The 16957-nt window shown below is 40.7% G+C and overlaps 1 protein-coding gene across 4 annotated transcripts in view; it reads right to left on the minus strand.

The window, feature by feature from the left end:
* Positions 1–16957, minus strand: part of sgsm2 (small G protein signaling modulator 2) — a 97629-nt gene that overhangs the window by 19128 nt on the left and 61544 nt on the right. For 2 of the 4 annotated variants that reach the window (XR_007884405.1, XM_051397762.1), the window contains exons 4-12: positions 11417–11584; positions 9985–10052; positions 8710–8858; positions 8430–8564; positions 4400–4524; positions 4155–4222; positions 3621–3784; positions 1721–1853; positions 1302–1439 (exon numbers count right to left, since the gene is read on the minus strand). Coding sequence is in view for 3 of the 4 variants with exons in the window: in XM_051397762.1 (XP_051253722.1) it covers positions 1302–1439; positions 1721–1853; positions 3621–3784; positions 4155–4222; positions 4400–4524; positions 8430–8564; positions 8710–8858; positions 9985–10052; positions 11417–11584 (1148 nt within the window). In the remaining variant the exon portion in view is untranslated. The remainder of the gene's footprint in view (positions 1–1301; positions 1440–1720; positions 1854–3620; positions 3785–4154; positions 4223–4399; positions 4525–8429; positions 8565–8709; positions 8859–9984; positions 10053–11416; positions 11585–16957) is intronic. The other 2 variants (XM_051397763.1, XM_051397764.1) reach the window with 2 other exon arrangements.

Here is a 16957-nt window from a genome sequence, read left to right on the forward strand (position 1 = left end):
GAGATGAGGTATGGCGAGTTGTGTTGCATCTTATTACATTTGCACTAAAAAGAGTGTATATATTGTTTGAATACATTTTTGGTACATTGCTTAAAGAGCATAATTTTATTTAGATTTATTTGTTGGCTGGCTGCAGCCTATTGAAGTGAGATTGTCAATGACCAGAGAAAGAGATTTATTTTTATGGAGATGTATTTTTTATTTCTTATGTATTACCTGTTTATATTTGGATTCCTTAGTTTTGCTATACATTGTTCTTTTCAGTTAGATTGAAAGCACCTCATATTGTTACACTGTTCTACTTTTTCGAGGAAGAAAATACTTGGAGTACAGTATATCTACCAATTGTCTGAAGTTTTTTTTTGTTTTATTTGCACTACAAAGAGTGTATATATTTGTTATTTATTTTTGGTATAGTGCTTAACAAGCATAATAATAATAATTTTGCCCAGTTGTGGCCTGTTGAGGGGCAATAAATATCAAAAGTTCCAAAACATCTATTGTGTTATTTGTATGGATCCACTATATAAATATAATATCTACATACATGGCATTTGATTGAAGGCAAGTCTCACTTTGTCCCACAGCAACATTAAAATAGTTTAGACTTGTGTACATTGTTTCTGTTAATAATGTATTGTATTAAGTGTCCATTTCATTATAATATTCAGATTTATCATAAATAATTGAACATGGCAGTATTCTGAGTTCCGTTAAAGAGGGGTGGAGGTGGGGTCACATTTGAGCATTTAAAAATGTACTCGAAAGTAACGCAATAGTTACTTTCTGAAGTAACTAGTTGCTTTTATTATTTGTGAGTAACTAATTTAGTTACTTTTTGGAAGAAGTAACTAGTAACTGATTACTTTTTAAAAGTAACTTGCCCAACACTGCTTGTTAGTACAAAGTTAGAGGCTGTCAATCATCTCAGCTCTTTTGTATCTACTATTGCCTCAGATTGAATGTGTTGGTATTTCATGGTTGTTGGTTGTTTTATTACTATTGTATAATTTCTTAATTTTCAACATGGCTAATATATGAAACGCAACCTGAACTTCCCCATGTCCTAGCTAACACAGCCAACCCCAGCCTACTCCACACTGTTGGGCTCGGCCTGAGGCAGCACACACACAGGCAGACGAAGCTGGGGGTGGGGTGGGGTTGGGAGGGGGAGGAGGGAGGAGAGACTGAGGGGGCATGACGGGGTGGGAGGCGGGAGAAACGTCTGAAGCCGGGGTGAGGTCTTAGAAGTGGGAGGTGGGGGCGGTGGGGTTGGGTGGGTGTGTTAAGGTGATAAAAACCTTTCATGACATTAGGGTCTGTGAGGTTCCGCGAGCAGATCATTGAGATCATAGCATGGAGCCTATCTTCCTCTTCCTCGTCATCGTCCAGCGACGGAGCGCGGCTGCCCGTGGTGTGGTGGTAGTTTATGGTGACTGCTTGCACCAGTGGGACAACAGAGAACACAGTTAGAACAGTGCCACCCTACAGACCTCGGGAAGAGCATTGTGGGAGAGACACCACACTACACCCGTACTTTGTAATCACATCATGGGAAGACAAAATTTAAGCAGATATACAGTATTATTCAAAAGGCAAAAGCAATTACACAGATTAGTGTTAACCATAGAGGGAAGATTATATTTTTGTTTTGTGCAGCCACTACTTCCTTGGGGATACTTTGTACCAGTGTGCATTACAATGTAAAAGTGTTACTTACTAGCGTCGTAGCGGTATCCAGGGTAGACGATGCGAAACACATAGTCAGCAGCTGTCTCCTCCTCACCGTTCCTGTCCTGGTCGATGAGCCTGGCTGCACTGCTCCTCTTCCTCAGTTTAGGGAACACTTTTCCCTGCAGAACATACACAAATGTATTGGAATGTACAAAAGGCTTTTTCCAAAACAGGAACTTAGGTTTTTATCAAAACAACTGTTGTGAGATTTGGAGTTTAACCACCTGAAAACTTGCTTTCAAACCTTAAAAAAATAGCTGGGAACATGTTGCTCATTAGCTTTCTTTCCAAGAACTAGGTAAAAAGATCAATATCACTGTCGTGTCTATGCGTTAAGTTTGGGGCTAGAGCGAGGAGATGATTTGCCTAGCTTAGCATAACAATTGGAAGCAGGGGCACAGTTTCTGGTTTGTTTAATTTATACAATTATAAATGGAAGAAAGTCTATTTTAAGGAGAGTTACATTGCTATAATGACCTTGACTCTTGATGAACTGTTTCCCCTGCTTCCAGTCTTTATGCTACGCTAGGCTAATAGCATCTCAATTTTTTCCCTGCAGAACACACATAAATGTATTAAAGTGTACAAAAGGCTTTTTCCGAGACAGGTGCTTCTGGTGTTTTTTACAAACCAGAACCATTGGGAGTTATTGAAAGGGCTTCGTATAAACTTATTTTTATGTGCTGTCCACAGCAATGGAAAGAATAGAAGAATATAGATTTTCTTTCACACTGAAAGAAAAAAAGATGGCCAAATAGCTGTTGAATTGCTGTTGAATTAGTAACATGGGTCTCCCAGTCCCTCCTTTCTGCAGTAAACTGAAAATATATTTTCTGGTATCCCTTTCCCACTTTATCTAATCAGGAGAGAGAACTTAACAATGAGGCAGTCCTCAAGGGCAGGCAGGAAGGAGGGGCTGCTAATAAGTTAGCCACAATGTCAATTTCACTTACAGCACCTTTAAAGAGACCAAACATTAAGGCTGCACTCCTAAAGGCAACAAAAAGTAACTCTTTTAGTGGTCTTCTGACACAGATCCAAGACAAAGCGACCCCAACAGCAACTACTGTATATCTGAGCTCGTACAGACAAAAAGCAGAGGGGGGCTTTTAACACGGTTTTGCACATGTTGCATTTCACAGCCACAGCTTTAATTGTTTACATTGAAATCACAGTGCTTATGGTCCTTCTCTATTATATTGGAGTTCACATTTTCATTTCATCCTTCCATTCCATCCCTTCTTCAAGTTAGAAAATATGAGTGCAACAGGGCAATTTGCAAATACAAAGAAATGAAGCCACAATCTTGACTGAATGATAACTGGAACTGTTAACATCAGCCCAGGAGATCCAGACAATGTGCTTTTTATTATATAATAAATATAAAGCCAAATTGTATCTATCACAGCAAACATCATTGAATCCCCCAGAAAAATAGGACTGTAGACATTGAGTCAGGTCCGGTCCTCAGGAAATTTAGGCACTGTGTGTGGGGAAGGTTTCATGAATACTGATGCCAAAATTTAATTTATGTCAAAATGGCTTCACCATTAGGGAAGTGAACGCAGTCCTTTATGTTACAAACCCCCTTTTGTAATTTAGTAATGGGTATTTACATTTTTAGTGCAGTCTCCATGTTGTCTACAAGTATCCAGGTCATACCGTTTATCTGTACCAAGTGTCTGGGAAGTGAAACCACTTCCCAAACGTGATTTAATTTAAAGACAGGAGTGATTTCATTTGTGTGAAAGGTTGCTAATTCTGACAGTTTGATATGTGCACTCACTCCTTTGTGTATTTTCTTACCTGCAGTATCAACACTGGCCAGGCCTTCAAATAAGTGTAGAGGCTTTAAGATTGAAAACAGTGCTAATGATGTGACACACCTTGCCTTTCTGGGACCAGAGGGGGGGCTCCAGCTGACCCCGTGGTAAAAGCCCTGTTTCCAGACAGGAGAGAAAGGCCAGGAGGTGACCACCAGGGGGGAAGTGGAGGGGCGGCCGCTGGATCCCATCCTGACTGACCAGAACCAGGGTACCACCACAGTCAGCTGGAATATAGGGAAAGAAATATTATATGCAAGGATGAGTGGGGAGAAGAAAAATAGGACAGACTGAAACATGTAATACATCTTTTGATTAATTTAAGCCATGTTTTTCTTTTTCTTTTGAGATATAGACATATAAACTGTGGTGTACATGCGCACAGACGCAGAGAGGCAATATAAAGTTGAAGAAGCGGTCACCAAGATACATGATGGGCTCTAGCATGAAAACAGTGATATGTTCTGCACATTTACACTTTATCAACACAAACAATCAATATTTTGATATGACATGACACCCTTATATATATTGTATATAGGTGCTGGGTGCAGTGTGATATGAGGACATATTGTGGGAAAGTAGCAGTTTACTTACGGCGTTGGTGACAGTGGATACAGACTATCTGGCGCAGAGGGACAGTCAATGCATAGTCCCAGTAGATACTAACAGAGAGGGAAAGGTTTTGGATTAGTAAAGAAATTCAAATGCAAAATAGAGCTTGTTGCATTTCAAATCATCATTAGCGTCATTAAATGCACATTTTTCACAAGGAGTGGTCACATCAAGTATATATCATCTAAAATTGTACAGCAGGTGTGTTGGCTGGGTTTTGTGGATACCTCTTCTCCAGGTCACAGTCTCCCAGCGTGCCATTGATAAGCTGGTTGGGTGTCCACTTCAGGGTGAGGTTATCCCCAGCCTGATGGAGGGACAAGTAGCCCCGCAACACCTCCATGTCCTTCTTCTATCATGAGAAAAGGAAGAAGGAAGGACATGATATGAGATTTTGAAAGTGTCAACACCACCAGTGGTTAGTGGCTAATTGCCTCTGGACTCCAGCATCGTTCTTAACGCACAGAAATTAGATTGATTTCAGTCTTTCCACCAACTCCCAGAAGCTACTGAATAAGCATATTTCCCAAAATTTTGAAACAGCATTCAAAGTTGAAAAGTCGCAAATAACAATGGCGGCTGCTGAAGAGATTATGGTAGCGCCAACTATGTAGTATTTCTTCAGTTAAAGAAGAGCAAAGAATGACACTCAAGGCTTCTCTCGATGGATAAGATGTTTTTGCTCTTCTCTCGACTGGCATTGTTAAGAGTTTGACTATATTGTATGGTTCAGTAATAAATCAGTTCATCCAATCACCTGCCAAGTATTTTTTGAAAGTGCCTGCCCTTTTCCAAACTGATTCCAGTGACTATTTTCCATATGGTGCTTTGTAACAAACCATCTGGCAAGGTCAGGTGATCAAAGTGACACTCAAAAACTCAGCTCATCTGCTTCATAAGGAATATTTGATCAGATTTAAGTGACAATGGTAAATGGACAAAGTCTCCATGGCAGAACAAGCAAAAAACCTTGAAATCAGGTTATAAGTGGGTTTGTAGTCTACTATGATCTTATATAGGACTATCCTATTCATACAGATGCAGTTAAATACTGTATATGTATTTGTATTGCTTTATTAGGGACCGAGCACTAACAAGTGCAAGGACCCTATTGTTCCTCTAGGAATTATTATTATACCTCTGGGACTTCGACCGCATATTTGGCCCCCTCAACATCCTCAAAATGGCATGAAAATTTGCACAAAATTCAAACATAGCAAAAATACCGATATGACACTGCCAAACGTCTAAGCCACGCCCCCCAGAATCAGCCCCCAGGACACGTAAGGCCCACATGTACGAAAATTGCTACACATGTGTATCATGATAAAAGAAGCAGAAAAGCCTCTTGGACCCATGCTCCAAAACCCACAGGAAGTCTGATATTTCAATTTTTAATCTTCATCATTTTGTGGTCATTTTGACTTTTTGGGCTTGTATTTGAACGAACTCCTCCTAGGGAATTTATTGGATCTGCTTCAGTACAGTCAAAACATGGTGCTGAATGAACGCTGTTCATTTTGTAACTGTACGCTGAAGGGCGTGTCCGTGGCGTGCCGTCAAATTTGGCCATTTTGAAGTCTGTGATCTTGTATTTGAACGAACTCCTCCTAGGGAATTTATCGGATCTGCTTCAAAATTGGTCAGTACAGTCAAAACATGGTGCTGAATGAACGCTGTTCAATTTGTAACTGTACGTTGAAGGGCGTGTCCGTGGCGTGCCGTCAAAGTTGGCCATTTTTAAGTCCGTGGTCATTTTCGGTGAATTTTCGCCTTGCATTTGAACGAACTCGTCCTAGGGAATTTCTGGGATCTGCTTCAAAATTGGTCAGTACAGTCACAAAATGGTGCTGAATGAACGCTGTTAATTTTTTCACTGCACGTTGAAGGGCGCGTCCGTGGCGTGCCGTCAAAGTTGGCCATTTTGAACGAATGTCACACTGTGATGACATTTTTGGCATTTCAGGGTTTCTATTTTAACTAACTCCTCCTACAGGTTCTATTGGATCTACTTCAGAATTGGTCAGTGCTGTCAGTTTTTTTCGTCCAACATTTTGCCCGTGGCGTGGCGTCCCGTGGCATCCAATTTCTAACCTTCGCCATGAAAGAGGGATTCGTCATAACTTCTGCGTACATGATCCGACTGCAACGAAACTTCACAGGTTCGATAAGAGTCCCGCCCTGAACATGTCTATGTGATAATATTCGGTAATAGTCAGAGCGCCACCTAGTGGCAACAGGAAGTATCACGTTTTATACTTTCATGTTCTACTCCTAGCAGGATGATCAGACCCAGCTGAAATTTACTTATAAAATGCAAAACACATTGCTGATTATATGTGATGACTGCGGTGAGGGGGCGTGTCTGTAGCGTGGTGGGAAATTTTTATGTACCGCCACAAAACACGAATTTGCTATAACTTGAGTGTACATTGTCCAATCGGCTCCAAACGTCACATGTCTGATAAGAGTCCCGCCCTGAACACGTCCATGTGATAATATTCAGTAAAAGTGAGAGCGCCACCTAGTGGTGAAAGGAAATGTCATTTTTTTATACTTCCATGTTCTACTCCTAGTAGGATGGTCAGATCAAGCTGAAATCTAGTCAGAAAATGGAAAACATGTTCTTGATGATATTTCTTGATTGTGGTGAGTTTTTGTTACAGGGCGTGTCCGTGGTGTGGCATCAAACTTTGATGTACCGCCAGAACACACAAAGTTGCTATAACTTGAGTGTACATTGTCCAATCGGCTCCAAACTTCACATGTCTGATAAGAGTCCCGCCCTGAACGCATAGTGATAGCGCCACCTAGTGGCAACAGGAAGTAAGTGCTGCGTGGCGATTTTGAGCTGATTTACGTGAGATTTTCATGTCGTCGTCCGCACGTGTTACGACGGCACGTGACGCGGCCGCAGCACGCCCCGAGTTGCGTGGAGTGCGAGGTCCCGTCCATCGCTGCTTGCAGCTTTAATTTTATTATTACTCTGTATATAGACAAAAACTATGTTATAAATTAGGAAGCAGAATAAGAAGCATATACTGTACTATTTAACATGCGTGCTGTGCAGTGAGTGCTGGATTCATGTGTATGTGCACTCAGCCATGTGTGTTAGCTCTGTCAAAGGCTGAGCGATGTGGGAGGCAAATATGTGCTCATTATGCATTCCCAGGGCCAAACATGCTGGAGTTACTTGGCAGCGCAGAGCACATTACAGGCAGGAGAAAGACAGCTTTCATTTCAAAGATCACACATACAAAACACTGTGTGTCTATGTGTGTGTAGCACAATAATAGATGAAAATAACCATCATTTGCAATTTATCTGTACACAAGCTGAGTGGGTGCAAAGTGCTGTCTGTGTGTACTGCATGTATGTAGGCTTCCCAGTTGGATTTCTGCCTTTATCCCAGAGCAACAGTAGCCTCAGGGCCTCCACAGCACCACAAAGACCTGTCATATCTGAATAAAGTTTCTATCAAAACATTTATGCCAAGGATTGACATGAAGTCAATACTGAGAGCTAGGAGCTAGAGGCACACAGTGTAGCTGTAACACTGATATTATGTCTGATTAATCTAAAGTGTACATTTAGCACAATGTTCACTTCAGATCAACTTACAGATCAGTGTAATCTGTGCCACAGTACATATTTTATATGATCATTTGACAGATAGCTATCATCTGATATGTAAATGTCTGCTTTAAGAAACAGACTAAACAGACTGGCTCAATAACAACTACAATGTTAAGTTAGGAGTTTAGCTTTCATAGTCTCTTGTCCAATATTTTCCCTTGAGTATCCTCATTAACATGCATTTAAGTGTTGGTTAAACCGAATTACAGAACCCTTTGATCTGGTGTTTGTCTGTAGGTACTTAGGTATTCCCTTATGCATTGCTAAAAGGTCCTTAGGAACCATTTTCTCAGAAAACTTAAAGGGATCCATAGCAGTCCTTAAAGTGAAATAATGTGTGTAAGAGACAGTCAGTGACTGAAATGATGGTGACTGAAGCCCACTGGACACTATAAGTGATGCACAACTTGTACGCCTTTGTCTAAACACTCAGGTAAAAGGACAACCTAAGATGCTTTATGCAACGCTCCTAAATAAACATATTTTGCATAAGGGACAAATTTAGATCGGAAACTAAAACAACACTGGTTCCGTAGGATTATGGAGGAAATCCAACTTGAAACCCATTGTTCAGGTATTGTTCAGAAAGACTGGTCACAAAGTGAGAATGTGCAGTCATACCGGTTGCACCAGGACGTTGTTTTTGCCGTAGAGAAGGTGTGTTCTGGAGTTTTGGTGAAGAGATTCCACATACTCCCTAGCTGATGCAGCAAACCTGTCTTCTGACATGCTGCCACTGGACTGCCTCTTGCGGATCTAAAAACAGAAAAGATCCTGAACAGCTGTCTTACACAACCGCTTACTTTTACAACAACTCCCATCCCACACATTGTCAGTGAGCACTCCTACCCACCACCGTCCACCAGTATCTCCTAAGGACTGAGGCAGCCTCCACACTCACCCCCAGAGCAGGCCGGCGGCCGGCTGAGGTGTCTTGGCCCCGGTGGGCCCCATGGATACGGTGGCGCTGTACCAACTCGTTGGCTGAGGGGTCTGTCCAGAAATGATCCGACGTCTTCAGTTTGGTGTACTCCAGAGCACAGGGCCCCACTGAGAACACAGCACAGACAGTAAATAAAATAAAAAATATCAGTGTAATTCCTCAATTTATAAATTCAGTGTGTAACATTAAGGAGGATCTATTGTCAGAAATGGAATCTAATATTCATAGGTATATTTTCATTAGTGGATTATCACCTGAATATAAGATTACCTTAGAATGACCTGTGTTTATTTACAGAGGGAGTGGCTACTCTTCTCGAAGTCCACTGTCTCTAGATAGAGAATTTAAAATTTTTTGAAAGTTTCGCAGCAACCACAGGTTCTCCTACATGCTTGGTTGAGTCAAGGGGTTTCAGTTGGCTGCAATCTCACCTCAAGATGCTACTAAATCCTACACACTGGACCTTTAAGTAGTTTTGAGTACATGAAGTAAGCTAAAATTAAAAATAGCAGCATGCAGATTAAAATTCATTTAACTCATTCATCCACATTCATAGAAATTTGGGGTTCAGTATCTTGCTTAAGGACACTTCGACATGCAACGGGAGGAGCCGGAGATCAAACCGCCAACCTTCTGATTAGTGGATGACCTGCTTTACCTCTGAGCCACAGCCAGTACAAAATAGTGTTAGTAGTTATATATAACTTTTGGACACAGTAATACATGTTTCTGTCCCAACGGTTCCTCAGTTGTCCACCAGGTGTCCTCAGTGTGGTGCTGTTCCAAACACATAATGCTGATTTCTTCATCAGCCCCCCTTACAGCCGCTATCTGCCTCATCTGCACAACGTTACCTAGTTAGTCAGTGTGGATAGAGTGCTTCAGCCAGCTGTCACACTGTTCAGCTCGTCTCCTCTGGTTTAGTCTGCTGAGCTGTTTGTTTTGTGCTCCTGCCTGTTTTTCTGCTTATTAAACTTTGTGTCTGGGCTCTCTGCCTTCAGTCTCCTGCTGCCACACTGTCTGTGGAGGTGGCTCTAAATTGTACAACACAGTTCTGAGAGTGGTTGAATTTGTGGACATTTTTATGGTCGCAATTCCCAGAACAACTTTCTGCTTTGTTTACCGAAGAATTGATTTTACATGAATATAGGGACATTTGTCCTGTAGTTTGGTACTTTTTGTTACTCCTCTCTGGTAATTTTTGGCAGTTAAAGCACAGTGTAATATACTCACCCAGCAGTGCTGCCAAGATGGGCCCGAAGACTGAGTCATGCATCAGAGCTTCCCTCTCATAGTATTTACTGCAGAGATAAACACACAGAAATACATGATTCAAAGGAAAACCTTATTAAATCTGTTGTCTAATGTGGAGTCCTCCTGGGCTATATGTGGTAGACTAAGTATTGTCATGTGCACACACTCCAATTATTATGAATTTCGGGTTAACTTTTGAATGTGTAGATCAACGTTGTAATTCATTGAGCAAATTTAGATTTCAAACAGAAGAAGCTATTTTTACCACACTAACAGCCTAAATAATGACTATCATCAGCTTGACTGACTCACAGATTTGCACGATTAAAGCTGCAGTAGGTACAAAAATAACTTTTTGTCATATATTCTGAAACATAATGATATCTTGACAGTAGTGAATGAGACACATAATCTGAAAAATCTGGTTCCTCTTGCTCCTCCTAGTGCTCTCTTGGCATTTGCAAGAATCCACTGAGCCTGAACGAAAACAACCAAACAGAGCCATGAAATCACGCGAGAATACATCTTGCCTGGCTTTAACTATGCGCTACTTTCAAAAATCACAGTGGTTCGGACCAATCAGCGTCCTTCAAGGAACTGCTGAAGCTATGGCATAGAATTAGAGGCGTAGATGCTAGCATCAGTTCTATCAGATCTGGAGAGTATGTCTTCATTAAAAGAAGAGCAAAGAACGGCACTGAAGGCTTTTCCCGATGGAAAAAAAGTTTTCGCTCTTCTCCCAACTGGCTTCAGTAAGAGTTTGACTACATTATATAATCTGTTGATCATCCAATTCATTGCAAAGTATTTTTTTGAAAGTGTCTGCCCTTTCAACACAGCTTCAAATGGAGACTTACAAGGTGGTTCTGTGTACCAAACCATCGGGCACAGTCAAATTATGTTGAGGTTGCGGTATCTGTGATAGATTTCCTACTGTGTGACTGGTGACATTTACCACAGATGCCTGGGTCAGATTAGATTAACTACACTGCAGTCGTCTGTACATGATGTTACATTTTCTATATTATCTATGTTATTAACAGGAACAGTAACATCACACAATGCTACTCAAGTTTTAAGGTGGATTTTTCTCCATTCAATAAGTGTGATTCACATTGTCATATGTCTGTGAATCCTGTTAGTCCACTTCATGTTTGAGGCTTTGATCAGTGAAGTGGTAGTGCATAATTTCACTGACACACCGAGTGCGGACAGCTTGTTGAAGCACACAGTGGTTGTTAGCCAGACAGAGCACAGAACAAAGCAACCACAGAGCGAACACAGGAGGAGAAGGGAGCACTAAATAGGTAATTCAAGGGACTGTTCATCATTCAGCTACAACAAAGCCTGCAGTGGAGTGCTGTGAGTCACTGCTGTGCAACGACACGGAGCAGAGAATAAAACGCATCACCTGGAGTTGTCCACAATGTACTGCACTATCTTGTCCAGAACTTTCTCAAACAGAGCTGTTCGGACCCAGATGTGTTTGATGGCCTGGGCAGAAAGAGGCTGAGGGGGGCGGCTGGTGGTGGAGGATCCCTGTCTCCTCAAGGGTTCATGGCCCACGCTTTGGGTTCTCCTGCAGGGCACAAGCAGAAGACGGTTAGCAACCGCTACTACAGCGAAGAGTTCATGTTTGTATCTAACACAGGACTTTTGAGTCTGACACTGATATGAATATTTAACAATAAACACAATAGTATATGAACTGTTATTTATTAGACAACACACAGTAGAGAGTTGACAGGAAATAATACATGTACATGTTAAGATGGTCAGCATTATAAAACCCTTGGTCACCCCAGATATTTGTTTTTTAACATATATAGGAGTTTAGTAGAATCTACTGCCGATGATACACAGATCTACTTCTCTGAGAAACTCAATAACCTGAATCAACTGTCCAAATTTTATTTGGCCCTGAAAACTTTGTCACTGCAGTTGATCAGTTTATTGGACCATTACGCACTAATATCAAACCCACTGCTAAGAATCTGGGTATCATCTTCGACCAGTGTATGACATTTGACCTTCATGTTACAAAACTTGTCCAGTCCTGTTTCCTGCAGCTAATTTTGCAAAAATCTGAAGCTTCTTGTCCTCCAATGATCTTGAACAATTAATTCACAGCTTCATTTTGTCCTGTCTAGATTACTGTAACTCCCTCTACACCTGCCTCAGTCAAGCTTCGTTAAATCGTTTACAGTTAGTACAAAATGCAGCCGCCAGACTTTTAACCAGAACCAGTCGCCAGCCCCACATTACTCCTGTTCTCGCATCCCTTCATTGGCTTCCTGTAAAATTCAGAATCAATTATAAGATCTTACTGATTACATATGATGTACTTCATGACCTTGCCCCCAGTTACATTTCAGATCTCCTTGTTCTTCATTCCGCTCCTCGGCCACTCCGTTCCTCAAATCTCGGCCTTTTATCCATTCCACGCTCTAACTGTAAATCTAAAGGTGACTGCGCCTTCGCTGTTTTAGCGCCAACATTGTGGAATAGTCTTCTCCAATCACTTAGATTCACTGAATCTGTGGACTGTTTTAAGCGGCTGCTCAAAACCCTCCTCTACAGGCAAACCTTTTATAGATCTCCTTGTTTGTTTCCTCATCTGTTGTCTCTCTTTAAATTCATCCTTCCCTCTTGTTTTATCTTCCTTATGTTTGTATTTACATGCTCCTTATGTTTGTTTGATTGGGTATGTTTATATATATATATATAGACCCATATGTATGTTTGTGTTTTTTATTTTTGTTTTTTGTAAAGCACTTTGTAACTCTGTGTTATAAAAGTGCTATATAAATAAAGCTTTACTTACTAACCTTTTCTTATTAAATTAACATAAACATACAAGTTTCATTTTTTTTGTTAAAGTTAATTAATCTCAAAATGTATAGCTGACTGATTTCTGAGTTGACAATACAGAGTTCAATCTACTTATTAAGGTCATGTTACTTTAGAATCAAGTTTAATTAAAATAAAAAATAAAAATTACCATGACCAGTATATTAGCAGTGTGGCTGTGCTGTGGCTCAGAGACAGAGCGGGTCGTCCACTAATTGGCTATTAGATAGTTACTATCCTTGAGCATGATACTGAACCCCAAATTGCTCCTGATGTGCATGAATGAGTTAGGTTCCATCAATGGACTGAGTGAATGTGTGTGAAAGGGGCGAATGTGGCATGTAGTGGAAAAGCACTTTGAGTGTCATACAAGTACAGGTCCATTCAACATTTACTTTCCAGCATGCACCATGTTTGTGAGGTAAGTCACCCTTAAATCCCCTGGGAGCAGTTTCACATTTCTGATGAAGGCCACAAGGCTGAAACGTTAGCATGTTTGTTTGACATGGCCAGTATAAATTGTGATTAGTCAACTTTGTTCTAAAAATCTGTGTTTGCTACCTTTTTGCCTTTGGGTATTCAACACCAGAACTTAAATAACTTTGGTTTAGCACCACAAACATCCTTTCAAAGATCTAACAGTTTCACATATTGAATTTGTGCCAATGATGGAACAATGTAGCTCCAACAGGAGCTGTAAGTTCTTTGTGTGTAATGAAGAAGTGAGAAAATGTTAAAGGAAATAAAATTTGCTCATAATAGTAAGAAATGTGAAGGTTAATAAATGACAAAAGGGCGCCCGGTTAGCTCAGTGGGTAGAGCTGGCAACCCATGTATCAAGGCTGAGTCCTTGCTGCAGCGGCCAGGGTTCAAATCCGACCTGCGGCCCTTTGCTGTGTGTCATCCCCTCTCTCTCTGCCCCCCTTTCCTGTATGTCTTAAGCTGTCTTTATCATAAAGGCAATAAAAGCCCCAAAAAATACTTTTAAAAAAATGAATAAATGAAAAGAAATGGTGTCTTTGACCATCGGGAGGCAGCGTTTAACAGCATAATGAGTTGTTACATTTCAACTCATCATTATTTCTAATAGCTGATCACTGGTTTGTTTCCAATCAATCTGTACCATGTTAGATAAAAGGTGCCATTTTATGTTAGTAATCAGCTGGCTCAAGCATTTCGCACAACGAGGAGCACTTTCATCCCAGACTGAGTTTGATCTCTGGCACTTCTACAGAAAAATCAGACAAAACCCCTCAAACACACCCACTTCGACAAGCTAATGAGTGTGTGTTTGCATGTCCGTGCTGAGGGGGGTTCGGCTGCCACAGTCACGATGTTAGCATGTTTGTGTGAAAGGGGGTTTCAGCTAAGTCACGATTTTTGCAGTCCCCTACCATTTTGTGTAAGTGAGAGTATGTGTGTGTGTGTGTGTGTGTGTGTGTGTGTGTGTGTGTGTGTGTGTGTGTGTGTGTGTGTGCGCACGCAGTGACAGTACTCCAGGGGATGGGGGAGCATCAGGATGATGTCAGACATAAGACAGAAGAAGAGACTGGATCTTCCTTGTCTCAATAAAACCTGCAGTGTGTTGTTATGTAGTTCTGACATGAAACATGAGCATCTCCTCCTATATACTTAATAACTTGAGCTATAAGTTGCTTTTTTTGTTACTTGGACTGTAATTCATTTCTAAACATCGTCTTTTCCACACCACCAACAGGGCCAAAGGATGATACGATCAGTCTGTGTGTTGGTCTGGTGACCTCCTGATCTGGACCATTATGCCTTCACCACGTCAAAAGTCAACTGTGCAAACAAGATGTCTCATTATCTCACAGGCAGGCAGATTGCTACGGCACAGGCTAAACACATGCTCCCACACATGTTTCTTCAATATCAGATAGTCCTGGTTATCTGGAGAGAGTACAGGTTCGATACATCTATTTTTGAAGCTAATAAGAGAACAGATAAATGGGTCTGTGCATCACAGTTTTATTCAATTATTTCATCCAGTCTGAAAAACAATAATCAAATGAATGGACACAGACATCAATGGAATCTCAAAAATATAACTTTTGGTCTGGGAATGAAGAGGTTAAATTGTGGGGTGTACAGAAGCAAGCACCTTTAGACTCTTTGTCTTCTTTAGAATATAGCATTTATTCCTCACTATACAAACACACATATGATGCAATGTTGGTGCCACCGCTCTGAGAAAAAGGTCAATAAGTAATAGAACTGTCTTGGGTGAGCTGCTTGCATACAGTACATAACATACCCACAGGCCCACACGAGGGGCCCCGTTTTTCCACATTGACTTTACTGTAATTGCATTGGTCACAAGGAGACCTTTTCCTTCCTGTACCTGTTTGCTTCTTTTGTGGCTTAGCAGTACTTGGCTTGGGCAAACCCTAAGCACACACACTATTTTTTACACATTTTCTTCTTTCTAGACTTTATAGTATGTATACTGTATTAGGGCAAAGAAGTATTTGTGCAAGGCAGTTTCTCTCCATTCTCTCTTTATTACGGAGATGATGGATAACGTACTTTGACAGAGATTCTAAGGATCATTTATAGAAGCTAGGTTCTGAGCTAATGCTTGCTATATACACAGGACTGATAATCTCAAGTTTATAAAATTGATGCCTGCAGTTACACGCCAAAAAGGGCATCGCTGCTGCTATTAGCTGAATTGGCACAATGAATACATTAATATAAAAAATGAAAATGCTTGGAGATAAAAACCAAAAGGTTTAATAAAGAAACAACCTTTATGGTCAGTCTTGGCTACTTTGAGGAGTATTTTGATTCTGGATTGATCTTTGAAGTTTTATAAAACAAATGTGAATATAACATTACATTATTGTGCACACTGAAGGAAATAATTCATTCTGTGTATTGCCTCTAAGCATCTGTTCACATAAGTGTATAATCTCTTTGTAATTATCGAAGGTTTGATCAAATGTGTAGATCTCCTCTATGGAAACATCCCTTCCTCCAGTGTGCCGTCTGTCCTCCTCCGCGCTGCGCTCTGTCATCGGTCTTTTCAAAATGTCAACAAATGTCAACATGTAGCTAACTGCATTGATTACAGTGATTACATTTTGAGCTGACAAATGGATATGAATGTGAAAAGAAATATGTCAGGGTGATTTATTAGGCTCTGGATTTGCATGATGTGGATTTCAGTTCTTGTGCAAGGCCTGACGATGCGTTACATCTGTTCACATGGAGGGACCCACTGACATTTGCAATCAATTAGGTTGAGTCGATCGACTGATCGTTTCAGCCCAACTGTCATTTTCTGTTCAATTCCTACTGAAATGTATCCATTCTAACATTTATATAACATGAAACACACAGTAGTCTAATAGTACCTGACACAGCAAATACTAGTCAGTAATAAACATGCTCGCAGATTAGCTTGCTAGAAGTAGTGCTAGCTCATCTACTGTCACGTAGTCAGTCTGCCAGTCTGTGCACTGATCCCGAATATTAGGCAGCACTGGAAGCATTTCTGATATTTAGAGACAGTGTGTGGTTAGTCCGTTAAGAGATACTAGAGAAACAGGGCGGTTCAACATGGCGAACTCCCACACTGGACCTTTAATGTTTTACTGTTTTAAGTTTAACATTTTTTCTTTCATCTGAAACGTCATGCTGGTTTCTTGGCCAGGACTCCCTTGTAAAAGAAATTTTAAATCTCAGTGGGAATATTCCCAGTAAAATAAAGCTTAAATAAAAACTAAAAATTCTTGTTTGGGTGATCAATTTACCCTCATGTTTCTTGCCCCACTGGACTGCTTACACAATGTCGCCAGATCAGAGATCCTAACTTTTACTTTACAGAATACGTAACTATGAAAATAAGACCGCAGTTGTTATAAAGTGGAATTATCCTTTAATGTGTATGAGAGCCGTTGCTACAGCAGGTCTGCTGTAAGCACTGCAGGATAGGAAATGGATGCATATGATATGCTAGTTTTGCTCTTTACCCCTGTGTGTCAGGAAGAGAAGGAGAGGGATGGAGAGAGTGAAAGAGGGCGGTGTGTTGCTAATTTATCACTTTCTCAATATCTCTTTTAGTAAGATTAAAAAAGGA

This window comes from Dicentrarchus labrax, unplaced genomic scaffold (genome assembly GCF_905237075.1).
Source record: "Dicentrarchus labrax unplaced genomic scaffold, dlabrax2021, whole genome shotgun sequence".
Classification (NCBI taxonomy): Eukaryota; Metazoa; Chordata; class Actinopteri; family Moronidae; genus Dicentrarchus; species Dicentrarchus labrax.